We start from the raw sequence: 14,945 nt of genomic DNA, 5'->3' as shown, positions 1-14,945 counted from the left end.
AAACGTCGACTGCACACAGTGGTGTGTGAAATGACGTCCAGCTGTTTTTAATAGCCTATCACAATCGAGTGACAGACACAACAGGAGAACAAAAAGTGCTGTCATATTACCATCCTCCCAAGCTAACGATATTTAGATATTTGAGTGCATGTAGGATGCATACAAATGGACATTTCAGGCCTTAATTTGACCAAGTTCACATATTATGTATTTGTGTGTGTGTGTGTGTGTGTTTGCAGGGTTACACACCGCTCCACCTGGCTTCCCTGCACGGACATGGCAAAATCATCCAGCTCCTAATCAATAACTACAGTAAGGTCACTTTATTCTGCATTAAATACACCTTAAACGCATACCTCTGGTCTTAAGTGACCCAGGACGTCATTCACTATTCTCCACCTCATTCATATATTTTTTAAAGTAGACATCAACCTTAATATTATAAACAATATAATAAGAAAAAATTATAAAAGAATGCCTGTTTTCCAATTCATCTTTTGTAAAAAAATAAAAAAAAATAAAAATTGTATAGGGTCGTTAACAACCCGAGGTGTGTAACAGTGTAAGTACACAATGATCCACAATGTTGAAGTGACGTTTTACTCATAGTTACTGCATGCATTTGAACATTTCTGTCTGAAAATTTAGTCCTAATCATATCCCTACCCCTAAATCTAACCCTATATGCATAACTTATTCCTAAAATCAGAGGGAAATTATAGGTGAATAACACTGATGTAGAAGCACCTAACCCTGGATGAAGCATAAACTTGACATAAACTGTTAACTTGTCCCTCAAATCTGATTGGTTGAATGGAAATAAAGAAACCCTGAAGACCATGAGGTCAAAAATCACTTAAGATATCAGATAATGTGACCAGTTTTTGACATGACAAGGTCAGGTCAGGTTGTAAAATGTCATGTGGTCTAACCTCCAAAAATACTTAATGATAATAATTAATAATAATTAATGATATTTAAAAATAAATAAATAATTAATTACCTAATTTTTATAATGAAAATATATGTATTTTGTATTCATTTATTAATTAATTCACCCATTCATTATAAAAAAATGACCACTGGATATTACTACACTATATGTGTGACATCATTAACAACAGATCTATATTGTTGAAACAACCATTTATTCTGGTTTTGGGAAACAGTGACTTGTTAACTTCTCCAAAGATGCATCATACTATTGCAGTGTTAAGAGAAACACCCCTCGATGTAGCCTGAAACCTGCAGACATGGATTTTAAAACCACCCACGTTAAAACAATGCTCCACAGTGAAACAATGTAACGTGAAGAACAAAGGGGAAGATTAAAACAGCATCACAAAAAGGAATTTCAAAGCAAAGAAAAAAATAAGTATCACAAAAGAATTTCCCATTAGTATACAGTATAATGTTCTTTAACGCTGTCCCCTACAAAAGGAAAACCTAGCTCACAGATATGATCAATGATGCTGAGATGAAGTTACTGTGCAGTCACAAATGATAATTGGTTTTTAGGGGAGAAAACGGCAGTGATGGCCCTCATGCTGTGAGCTAACACTAGCTCTCGCTAATGAAGCTAACTAGGGTGTGTTTCAATAGAGTAATTCAAAAGAAGAGTCCCTTGAGATCTTGGACGGCGTACACGCATAAATGTGTAGGGGGGTCTTGTTTGTAAAATCCCCTAACAGAGAATAGATGCCCATATGTTGTGTGTTCGGTGTCCACTCGGCCCTGTTGTGTTTGTAATTCACTAAAACACATATGGTCCAGGTCAATATTAGCTCCCACCTCCTCTGTACAAACCACTGAGTTTCCATATGGTGTGTGGAAATGGATACTCCATGGTTTCCCTTCACCACCTACGGCTCACTTGGACCCTACACTGAGAGAGATAGAGAGGATTGTCCTTCGTTTTCTCAATTTTTTCAAGTACCAAGAATATTCAGCCAATTTGTAAATTGCTCTCTTCACAAAATGGCATCACAGATCAGCAGTCTAGTAAAGTTTAAGTCAGACATTCTCAATTGGTTTGGAGATGCCACAGTGGGCACATTATATCCAGATGTATTCCTTATGAATAAATAAATATAATGATATTTATGGATACTTGAATACACCTCTTCTATTATGAATGAACATGTTTTTATTTTATTTATTTATTTTGTGGTATAAAGTAAAACATTTTGAGGTGCTAGTATGGAAGCTTGTTTCCGCCACTGAATAAAAATGAAAAAGGTAATTGCGAGTTTATATCTGCAATTCTGACTTATTTTCTCAGAATTCTGAGATATAAACAGGCAATTGCGAGTTATAAAGTCCAATTCTGAAGGGGAAAAATAGACAGACTTTTTTTCTCAGGATTGTAAGAAATAAGATATCTCGTAATTGCGAGAAAAAAGTCAGTTGTCAAAGAGTCAAAGAGTTGTGAGATAAAAAGTCGCAATTACTTAGTGGAAACAAGCTTCCATATGCTAGTGTGATTTCAAACTGAGGAAAAAATCATCATAAAAAGAACGAAATTCTATAAAAGAAAACGTCTCAGGTTACGCATCTAACCATAGTTCCCTATCAGTAAGTCATTTTCAATGTTATGTCAGACAGGGTCTGACGAATTGGAATCTCGCCTAAGAGCCCAATCACCTTTGAGTGTAAACTAAATGAGCCAATGCACATTGGCGTGCGAGATTTGCATCTCGTGCTCCGCCCCACATTGAGGGTATAACACTTTAAAAGAGCTAATTTCCCTGAAAGAGCAAACACGGATGTGACACTGTGTCTTTTTAAAGATGTCATTCCACCCGTGTGTTTCTGGATGCGGTAGTTACCTGGCGCCGGCTCACAGTCAGGATCATTGCCTCACGTGTCTGAGCGTCAAGTACGCTGAGGTAGCTTTTGTGGATGAGTCATGTACCCACTGCAGGAAGATGACCATCACGGTAACGCGGTAGAGACTCGAGTACCTCAGACGAGGTGGAGTCCCCTCGCCTATACCCCGATCTAACTCCTCTTCTGAAAGGAAGTGGGCTACTTCGGTGAATAGCCAGGGTGACCTGAGGATTACAGTGGGGGCTAACCCGCCGAGTCAGTCTCCGTGGGCTCCCCATTCCTCATTCGGGGCTCTGCCGGACAATCAGATATCGATCCCTGCAATGGAGGGTGAGCTAGAGTCCTCTGGGGATGAAGACTCGGCTGCATTGCCCCCTTCAGGGAGAGTAGCATTGCCCGATCCTGACCCAGAGCTGACGGCTCTGCTTTCCCGGGCCGCCGAGAGAGTCGGACTTGAGTGGAGGCCTCCACCGTGTCCTTAGCCCTTGAGGTTGAACGATTGGTATCTCAGGGCGACCCACCCCAGTGCCATTCTTTCCGGAAGTGCATGAGGAGGTTACTAGATCATAGACGGCACCTTTTTCTGCCCGAAACGGGTCCGGTACCTCCTCCCCCCTTACTACCCTCGATAGTGGGTTGGCCAAGGGATCCCTCTGGTGGAGCACTTGGTTGCGATGCAATTGTGTCCAAAGAGCACTGCTGCCTGGAGGGGTTACCTGCGTCTCCCATCCAAGGCCTTTAAGTTCTCGTCCGTTCTCACAGCCAAGGCTTGCAGAGCCTCTGAACAGGCTGCCTCCGCCCTACACGCCATGGCTCACCTGCAAGTGTACCAAGCCAAGGCACTTAAAGATCAGCACAAGGGTAGTTCTGAAACAGGGCTGATGCAGGAGCTGCACACAGTGACGAACCTTGCCTTGCGTGCGACGAAAGTCACTGGGTGCTCCCTCAGACAGACGATGTCCACCTTGGTGGTCCAGGAACGCCATGTTTGGCTGAACCTGAATATGAGGGAGTCTGACAAGTACTGGTTCCGCGACTGTGAGTATTAAAGCGCACCTGTGAAATACGTCATCCTCTTCTTGTCTGAAGGAGACGTGTGCAGGAATACCAGAAACATGGCAAAGGGACACAGTGTCTCATTCCCTATTCTCAGAGAACCATGTCTAAATGCGTAACCTGAAACGTTCCCGATTGAAAGGGAATTCGTTCTGCGTCCCCTAGGGGTCACTATGGTGAATGGAATACCCATGCATAAAATTGCATCATTGTCCACCTTAAGTAAGGCAGATCAATAATATTGTTGAATATTAAATGTCCCCAACTAAGCAAGCCAAGGCAACAGTGGCAAGGAACCAAAACTCCATCAAGGTGACAGAATGGAGAAAAAAACCTTGGGAGAAACCAGGCTCAGTCGAGGGTCAGTTCTTCTCTGGCCAACGAATGAACAGTGTATGATTATGATTCAGGCAGCATTACAGGTCAGAAGTCAGATTGGATCAGAACTTTCAGAATATTTATTCAGTTCCATCTGGTTGGAAATCGGAGTCATCACGCTGGTATGGAGACGAGTTTGTTCATTGTGTCGATGAGGCCTTCACAGGGCTGATGAGGCTGGCACTTCAGGGATGCGTTGTGGATGGGTCCAGGCGCAGGTCCACCATCTGATCTGGATACGACCCGGATCCAGCTGACTTCAGTAAACCTCAATATACTGACTCTCCAAAACGAGAGCAGGCCTAACTACATTCTATACCCAGGGCAGCTTCAAAGAGCCTCAAAGAGAGCCTTCAACTTGGAATATTTTTTTATAAAAGCAGTAGCCAAGGAGGCTCAAAAGGAGCCTAACAACTTGACAACACTGCCTACTAAAAAGCTGGAGCCTCACAGGAAAATTATCATAACGAGAAGCCTAACAACACTCCAAATCTAAGCAATAGCTAAGAGGGCTCAGAGAGCCCCAAAACAGCTTCCAGAGAAGGCTTGATGAAGCTCAAAGGAGTGGAGGCTAAACCCCAGGATGGAGAACCGCGTATTTCGCACTGGCTTCCTACACTAGGGTCTCGCTCTGCTCCAGCCAGGGTTTCCTAAAGGCAGTGGCCAAGGAGGTTCAAAAGCCTGACAACTCAGCTCTGCGGACGGAGACCTCAACGAGACCTCTCTAAAACGAGAGGAGGCCTAGCAGCGTCCTAAAACAAAATGCCACTCATAGCTAGAGGGCATAACATGCTCCATAGAAAGCAGTAACTAAGGAGGCTTACTGAGAGCCCACTACTTAGTAAACTGACGACGTATTCACAGCCAGCTTCCTTCTGAAAGCAGTGGCCAACAAGGCTTGCAAAGAACCCAAACAGAGCACTACTGCCTGCCAAGCTCTGGGGACGGAGGCCTGAATTTGGCTATCGGCGTGCTACCCTCACAACAGCTTACCAAGGAGGCTTCGCAAATCCTAACTCGGACCTGCTATTCAGACGGAGCTCTAGGGAGCGGAGGCCTGAAAGAGTGACTTTCTATAAAGAGAGAGGCCTAACAATGCTCCGCTACTGTAAAGTCAGTAGTCAATGAGGCAATCTAGCCTAACCTAACAACCTAGCATACTACCTTGCTGATCTCTGCGGACAGCATGACGACATCCCTCAGGAGAGAGTCAAGCCCAGGTAGAACAATTCGCAATCGCATCGCGAAAAGCGCACATTTAACCCCCTTGAGAGTCAAGCGCACTAGTTCACGTCAGATTCTATCACTTTGAAAGAACAGACACGATTGCAGTGCTATGAGTGCCTTAAACTCCCTCGAGAACATACTTGTACAAACACTAACTACTATCTCTCAGGAGAGAGAAGAAAGGAAAAAGCTCCTTGCCTGTCTCTTGTAGTCAGTCTTGTGAATGCATCATACCTAGCGCATCCAGCTCCTTCGAAGAGAAGACAGCATTCCACAGCAATCCCTCAAGAATATGGATGGCACAAATTGAGCTTTTCATTGAGAAATCCTCTCTATAGCGAGAGGAGACCAACGTAATGCTCGCATCCAGCTCCCTCAGGAGCTAAACACACGTGCTCCTCGCTCATGTACAGGCAAAGAGTCTCCTGAAGACAAGAGGATGACGTATTTCACAAGTTCCCTTTTATACTCACGGTCGCACCAGTGGTGACGTCATAGGCTGCCGCCTGCCAATGTCAAGATAATTGTCGCGTTTAGACTCATGCTTCAGACACCAGTCATGCTGGAGGCATCCTTTCGAACGGGAACCTTATTGACGAGTTTGGAATAATATTTTATACCTGTTCAAATATTATATATATACTGTATTTATTAAAAGAAAAGTAATGTGAATCATGCAGAAATAAGCCAAAAATAAAAAGGTTTGTCAAAGTTACTAAGTCTTGTAAATTTCCAGAACTTGGCAAGGCAAGTTTAGTTCTGATAGTAAAATGTCATGTGGTAAAATAAGTATATTAATTAATAATTCATATATGAAGAAAAAAAAAAAAACTTTTAATGGTTGGTTGGTTGGTTGGTTGGTTGGTTGGTTGGTTGGTTAATTGGTTAAAAATAATGGTAAAGATATTCACATATATTGATGATGAAATCAAATAAATATTACTTTTTATTTGATAGTTGATAGTTACACCACATGAGAATTAGGGTCCCACTTTATATTGTGTACTGTGTGGTACATTTACATTTTACATTTATTCATTTTGCTGACACAAAATGAATATTGTGTACATACAGGCTTTTACACTGTACTTATATTTAAAAAAATGCCTGCATGTAATTACAGCTGTAATTATTTTCTGTAATTACATCTATTAACTGTATAACTGTTAAGACTTCATTTTACCCACCTTAACCCACCGTTAAACCTACTCATACCACCAAACCTGTCCTAACCTTACCTGTATTACACCTCAATAGCTGCACAGGTGTTTTGCGATACAACATCAGCACAAGTACATTGTACCTAACAATTATTATTATTATTATTATTATTATTATTATTCATGTAAGTACATTGTAGTTGAAGACATCTAATATAAAGTATGACCAAAATTTGTATGAAAGTTTCTCAAAATCATGTCAAACAGCTTTGAATAAGGAGTACATTTCAAAAAATTTGGCACATGCATTTTAAACTACATATTTAAAGGATTTTTCCCATTCCTTTATCTTAGACATTCTAATTCATTTGTTTCTTTATCTCGAACTCTCTTCTCGTCATTGATCCATCTGCATTTTCCCAAGTGACAGATGGATTTAAGTTTGACTGGATGGAACGTGACATCAACAACAAAAGATATGGAAAGTGTTTTCCCATTTATTGATCTATTGTATCCTTTTTAAGAGTTGCGTTATTTTTCCTAGCAGTCTGGAAGAACAGACCTGCCATTGACACGCACTGATTTAGAAGTGTGAAGTTAGACAGATTTGATGGCCTGGAGATAAAGACCTCTAGCAAAAAAAAGAAAAAAGAATATATATATGTAGATATATAGATATAGATACATAGATATCACAGGTTTTGTGAACGTCGACGCAGCAGAGAAGCTTTTCCCAGACTGACATGATTGTCATGGATATTAAAGACATAATGACAGCGGTCCACAGACAGACATGTGTCAAGATCAGACAAAACCTCCAGCAGACACTCTCATGAACAGACTTGATTCTTTCACCAAAACACTAAGGCGTTTTACTCTTTAAGCATGGTATATAATGTTTTTCACAGAAACAGCTTATTTAAAGGGACAGTTTTCAGTTAACATTTTAATTCTGTCTTCAACTTCGTAAACATGTATTATAAAATTGAATGGACTATATACTCACAGCCTGTTTATTGAGTGGCAGACAGTGTCACTGGTCACCTATCAGAATGATGAGATCTCTAGTGCCAGACCATCATCTGGGAACCTCCAAACCAGTGAGCCATGCCTGGCCAAGCTGCCCGCTCATACCCCTCACCAGGTGACCAGATTGTTTACTGTTCACACAGTCACATCTATTGTTTACAGCGTCTTGATGCATTCGACTGACTCTTCATCTAAGTTTACCCACTATATTTTGCAACAGAAGTAAGCTATTTTCTGTGAATTTGCAAGACTTCAGATTCATTAGTTGCTGTAGGGAAATAACTAGAATAACAAAGGGCAGATGTTTGACAAATCAAGCAGCATCAAGAGCTGTTTTATACAGTACAAGTGATGATGATGATAATAATAATGGTTTATTACACTGAATATCATGAATATAAAAAAATATATATTTTTTATATATATAATTACATTTAATTAGGCTTAGTTAAATTAAATGGTAAAATGTACGTGGTACAAAATGACACCACAACTGAGTAATAGTTGTAATTTGTGAATAATAATAATAATAAATATAATACAATTTATCTCGCTGTTTTATATGTTTAATATCAGTTTTATAAATCCATTAAATTAAATAAATTGTAATGCATTTTCATATGTTTAGATTGAAAGTCTGTGTCTAGACAAGGGAAAAAAATAAATAAAACCTATATAAAATGCATTAGAAAATAAATGATAAAGGCATGGTACAAAATTCCCAAGACCCTATAGTTTAAATATGTTAGTCTTCCTAAAATTCAACCCCTGGAAAATTACAAAGTGCACAAATGAAACACCCACCATTACCATCTGATTCCTTACTGCTCAATAATATGACCAGAGTATTTATTTTTGTATCAGCGGTTTGAAGTCATTTGAAGTGTTGAAACCAGCATATCTCTGCTACACTAATGATTTCTATAGCACTCCGGGTGAATAATGCTTTATCTTATCATAGCGAGATCTGTGCGAGTGGTTAGGGAACTGTAGATAGTTTAACGTAGTTACAAACTGACTGCTTGCAATGCCTTAAGCAATATAGTTGAACACAGTTATAGGATTACTGCTTTGCGCCTGGAAACATAAGCCTCTCTTAGCGGCGCACAGCTTAAGACCCCCGCGTAACTCTATTAAAGCACATAGAATTTCTCCAGACACAACCATAATCATATAACTCGGTTAAACAGCTCGCCGTTGCTTCAGACATATTCCTGACTGGATTGTTGAAAATCAAAGTTAATGTCCCGCTCTTTATTGAAACTGCAGTTTTATTAGTTTATTGTTATCAATTCATGCCCGTTGCTGATATTTAGGCACTGCTGGAGCTGCGCTGTGTGGATATGACATTATAGATTATGTGTCTTTTCTGGTCAACTTTCCAATCGTCAGTGTTCGAGCTGACAGAATACTTGAACAAGTGTTGATGTTGAAGATCGTCCAGCATCTGTAATAGTGAACATGGTGTAAAACATACACACGGCTTTAGGAGCTAATATATCATTTAATAACATTTATACTGGGGGGTTAGAGAGTTCATAGATCTGATAGTGATGTAGGTTTAGCTTGTTGGGCAGAGAAGCCCTGAGGCCATGTCTACGAGGTCATTAAAAGTCAGCCAACCTTCCTGTAAAACCACAATCCAGCACAGTCTGGTTATAGTCTAAAACCTTAAAGGGTTAGTTCACCCAAAAATGAAAATTCTGTCAGTAATTACTCACCCTCATGTTGTTCCAACCCCGTAAGGCCTTCGTTCATCTTCGGAACACAAATTAAGATATTTTTGATTAAATCTGAGAGCTGTCTAACTCGTCCATAGGCTTCTAAGACACTATAACTTGCTGGCCCAGAAAATGTATTAAAGAGATTGTTAATATAGTCCAAGTGACTCCAGTGGCTCAATCTTAAGTTTATAAAGCGACGAGAATACTTTTTGTGCGCAAAAACAAACAAAAATAACGACTTTATTCCACTATTCATTTCCTTCTCTCTGGGCCTTGAGTGAGTTCACGTAGTGTTTTTGCGCAGCGCGTCTGTGTTGTACGTCACACGCATCACACACATGACCAGCGTCGCCCAATAGTGAGCCTACGTGGTGACGTGTAACACAGACGCGCTGCGCAAAAACACTACGTGAACTAACTCGAGGCCCAGAGAGAAGGAAATTAATAGTGGAATAAAGTCGTTATTTTTGTTTGTTTTTGCGCACAAAAAGTATTCTCGTCGCTTATTAACGATGTCTTTAATACATTTTCTGGGCCAGCAAGTTATAGTGTCTTAGAAGCCTGTGGAGGAGTGATCCAGCTCTCAGATTTCATCAAAAATATCTTAATTTGTGTTCTGAAGATGAACGAAGGTCTTACGGGGTCGGAACAACATGAGGGTGAGTAATTACTGACAGAATTTTCATTTTTGGGTGAACTAACCCTTTAAAATCGCATTGGGTGAACTTTACAAATACTGCCAAGAAATGTCCAAGTTATATTTCTCATCATTAATTGAAAATATAAAACAATTTTAATTAATTGTTCTTTTATATGCTTGATTCTAATTGGTCAATTGCTGCTAGGTCAAATAATAAACTATATAATTTTTTATTCATTTTCTACAGTAAATAGCTGTGCTAGTTTTATGTCTCTCATACAGGGTTTTTTATGTTCACTTAAAATAAAACTATAAAAATGACAAATCACATGGAAAATATTAATAAAAAGTATAATAGTACTGGCAGGATTATGCTTTGATTATGTTTACTTTCATTGTGTTTTAGGATATGTTTACACAACAACATTGTACAAAAAACAGAAAAGTTTTTCCTTTGCAAGTTTCGCGTACAGAAGACAACGTTGTCAAAACGACCCCTATTCACACGAATCAGCGAAAACGACTAAAAGCGCTGTATTCTGCTGCCAGGCCAGTAGTTGGCGATGTCACTTTGTAAAGAAACACTACACGGATACAGACTGAATTCATGTTTTTGGTTTTGAGATGATAACGGTATCGTATTCAAAAACTTCCTTCTGTGGTGTCCATATATGGTATATCCTACTACCTCATGACGTCAAGAGGGAGCTGAAATCAAAATCTCGTATTTGAGTGGGCGTGCACGCGCGCTGGTTTATTTACCCTGAGGTAAACAAACGCTTCACTTTTAAATATCGGCTTCCCGGCCAGTGTATAATCGTTAGTCGATCATAACATACATTGATTCTCGTGGAAAAGTGAAAATTGCAGGTTATGACTCCTTTAAATTAACAGCCAAAATGCATAAAAAGTTTTACGTTTTTAGTTGAAAATGGTGTGTAAACGGTCCCTTAGTTTGGTTTTCCCTGATTCTTGTTTGTTTAACATTACTCATCATGCTCTAGTTTGTTTCCATGGTTTCTAATTAGTACTTCACCTGTTCTCAGTTCTGTTAATTACCTCCCTCGTGGATTTAAGTCCCCAGTTCTCTGTTTTGTGTTAATGTGACGTAGCAACATGTTGTATGTTGGTTAGTGTTTGATCTTCCTTGTTCCTGTATTCTCCTGAGTAATTCTGAATTGAAATGAAAGACTTCTTTAGTGAATCTCCTTCATCGTGTTTACTGACCAGCAGTACGTGACAAGTATCTCAATAAATACTAAAATAACACCTCTTCCATCACCTCACAACCTCTTTTGTCCCCAATAATTCAAATAATTTACACTCAAATCAATATTTCATGTCCATTTATTTATTTATTTCCTAAGGAACCATGTAATAAGCGGGATAATGTATGGTCAGCTGTATAATGTATAATTAGTTGGTAATTATTGCTTAATTATCATTTATATATGCACAAATTATCACTTACATTGCACAAAAATGAAGCATGTTTTAAGATTTATTTAATTTAATTATTTTTGCATTGTTTTCATGATGTTTAAGCACATTTAAATCGCCTGCCTCAATTTTCATCAATATATTTTAGAACAAAAAATCATTAAAGATAATTAAAATAATTTTTAATTCTGTTGTACAGAATTTCATTTATGATGTTATTTAAAAATATATATTATAAATGTTTGCTTATTTATATATTTAGCTCGCATTAGAGTAATGAGAATTTATGCTTAATTACAAATGAAATACATAAATAAATAATAATCTTAATGGTCCTAATAGGCTTTATTTTATGAATGAATGAATGAGGCATTTATATAGCGCTTTTCATGTGTACTACTGAACACCCAAAGTGCTTTACAATCACGTCTGGGTCTCTCCTCAACCACCACCAGTGGTTATTTACAATTATTTATGTACAAATAATGTTGTTATTTTTAACTTTGAAGTGAAATACGACCCTATATTGTGGGATTACTAAATCAATATTTACTATTATAGTAAATACTCATAATCATTATCTTAGAGTTATAACCGTTTGATTTCAAAGACGTGCAAAATATGCAACTTTAAATGCTGTTAACAAAGCTTTAGACGACTAAAAAGAGCCGGTCAAAGAAACTTGTCATTCACACAAATTCATTTGTCAGGCAAAGCACTGATCTCTAAAGCCGACTCTTTAGCAATAGAATATGTTATTTATGAAAAGCGCCTTCATTTTAAAAAGGCATAACAGGCTGTTGACACTCTACATAAAAATAGGAGGTGTTGACCTTTACCGCTATCGCCCCATTTCTGCCCTATTCTCGCTTTCCCTCTCTTTATGTTGCCTTGCCTCCTTTCAAATGCACAATCCTCACCTCTTCTTTTCACTGTTATCTCATATAATTACCCAACCCATTTCTCTCCGAATCCCTGGAGGCCCCAAGCTGCTCTAAAGGCCACTCAGTGTGTCCAGGCAAGAAGGGATTCAGATCAGCGCTCAGTCTCTCAGTATTCAGCCTCTAATTAACCACAGCGGTATTCCAGCAGGCCCCAGACCAGCCCGAGTCCATATGGCTGCTACAAGGCCAGAGTGATTATCACTATGTGCTACAGAGAAAGAGAGGGGATGAGCTGATTGAAACGAGAGTGGTTGTCCGTATTATTTTTAACGACTCTCCGATGGCAGAGATGACGGTGCATTTGTTATTTTTAAGCAGCAGTGCCCTAACCTTGACCTCCCACTCACAAACTCACACCTCTGTTTATGTGTAAAAAAAAGTCATTAATGAGAGTGTTTGTGTGCCATGAGTTAGAGCGAAGGAAAACATAATCATATTTTATTTATAGCTTCACAATATAGTCAGTATTGACAGTGACATTGACTTTTTTTTTGGTGTTTCCATCTAGCATTTTTTATGTGATATCCCAAAATGCGCATAGGTGTATGGAAACAGCTATCGATGCAAACTTCATAAAATGTGAGACAAGTTCAAATTCAGCTGTAAGCAGTTTTACAGAAGACAATAGTGTCATTATTCAGCTTGAATTCAGTTAAATGTTGATTCAGTTCAGTTCAATAACAGTGTGGATGTTGTTGTCAATTATGAAACAAAGTCAAATAAGCTGTAAAGCAGCTCTGAGTCTGGTGTCGTCATTGTTCAAGTTTTGTTCTCGTCCGATAGTGTCAGTGCAGTGAAATCAATCATTTCAAACCAGATCATTTTAATCATTTAAAAGCAAACCAGAGGCGACAGTGGCAAGAAACCCAAACTCCATCAGTCCTTGAGAGAAACCAGGCCAGTTCTCATCTAGTCAACATGGTGGGTGATATAAAGTTTGGTCACATTCACTGTTGTTCAGCGTTTTTTATTTATTTATTTAGTTAGTTAGTTAGTGGCCTAAATCCAGTCATTTCAATAGGGATCTACACAATCTGGGGATGTCATATAAGGTTGACAGATTTTGAAACAAATTGGTCGTCATGTTGACCAACAGAAAGCTACTCTTACCAAATTATTTTCAGGATGTTTTGTTCCATTAACGTTCTGCATTCTTGTAAGTTATTTGGGAGTGGAGCTTTTCAGCATAACTAACTAGAAAAAAGCATAAAAGTAGTTCATATCCCAGACAGCAACATAGTGTCGGCCCAGATCCGGCCCACATCTGGTACGTGTGGATGCCGACACTATGTTGCTGTCTGGGGTGTCTTCTGAAGCCATGTGATAGCTTTATGTGAGGACCAGGCTGAAATTTCATTTAGCACTGTCTGAAAACCATGCCCATCACCATATTTATTTTTGTGTGTGAAATGTCCCTTTAAAAGAACCGTTATTAATGTCTGTGTGTGTTTGTGTGTGTTTGTATGTTTATGGAAGTGCAGCACAGTGTAACAGGTATCATGCTGACATGGTGTGAAAAGAGTTATTAATAACACCAGGTTTATTTTGAAAGTGTTGCTGTATGATCGGAAACAGCTTTTTCTCTCTGCAGATGCCAAAGTCAATATAAGGGACTACCATGGGAAGATGGCAGGTCATTACTGGAAAGGCAGCAAGGATCTTTTTACAGAACACAGATCTCATTCTGGTACGTAAAAGTCTAGTTACTATTCAGTGTATCACATTTGCAGATTTGTGTTTATAACAATGACTAACAAAATCATTTAGTGTATTGTGTCAACATTGTTGTGCTCTGTTGGTTGTTTGAGGTGATTGACAGCTGTTTTCCTCCACTCAGTGGGCAGCTTGTCGAGGGGGAGGCGGGTCCAGTGCTACACACAGCTGTCTGCCCTCCTGTCCCGCTCTTATAGTAACAGGAACATCAATGCAGAGGCGTCCGGCCGTCAACTAGAGCCCACTCCCTTAAACCGGTCATCCTCATCCTGATACCAAGATCCCGCATTAACCACTGCTCAGTTTTTGTGGGGAAAACTCTTTGATGACCTCTTACAGTATTGAATAAAATAAGACAATGTCACTGTTTAAAGGAAAAAAACATTTGCTGTCATCATTTACTCACCCTTATGTTATTCATATATATATATATATATATATATCACCCTACATATATATATATATATAGGGTGTGATATATATAGGGTGAATTCAGGTTGATTTGGACACTTTTTCCAACCTATATATTTAAAGGTTTAAAGGGTTCAGAAGACTTCTACTGTAAGTGAAAAAGAATAGCACTTAATTGTACTGAATGTGCACTTGTAGTGTCCTTCAAATCTTAATACTTGAAGTAATAAAAATACTTTCAGATAATATTATTAATGAAATAAGTCACTTAAGTGTACTAAAGATTGTTTTTTAACACTTACACATACACTTTTAAATGCACTTTGTAATAATGTCAAATTAAATGTTTTACTTTAAAGTACACTTTTTAATCATTATGGTTTAATAATCTTTT

General features: G+C 38.7%; 1 protein-coding gene across 3 annotated transcripts in view; it reads left to right on the top strand.

Moving 5' to 3' along the window:
• LOC311283412 (uncharacterized protein) overlaps positions 1 to 14,515 on the top strand; it is a 96,190-nt gene extending 81,675 nt beyond the window's left edge. For all 3 annotated transcript variants that reach the window (XM_084397776.1, XM_084397777.1, XM_084397778.1), the window contains 3 exons: positions 240 to 312; positions 14,019 to 14,114; positions 14,265 to 14,515. In XM_084397776.1, coding sequence (XP_084253902.1) covers positions 240 to 312; positions 14,019 to 14,114; positions 14,265 to 14,413 — 318 coding nt within the window. In that variant the 3' untranslated portion in view covers positions 14,414 to 14,515. The remainder of the gene's footprint in view (positions 1 to 239; positions 313 to 14,018; positions 14,115 to 14,264) is intronic.
• The last annotated feature ends 430 nt before the right edge of the window (positions 14,516 to 14,945 follow it).

This window comes from Rutilus rutilus, assembly GCF_951802725.1.
Source record: "Rutilus rutilus genome assembly, chromosome: 23".
Classification (NCBI taxonomy): domain Eukaryota; kingdom Metazoa; phylum Chordata; class Actinopteri; order Cypriniformes; family Leuciscidae; genus Rutilus; species Rutilus rutilus.
Note: the sequence above shows the minus strand (reverse complement) of the source record. Positions and strands in the feature narration are given on the sequence as shown.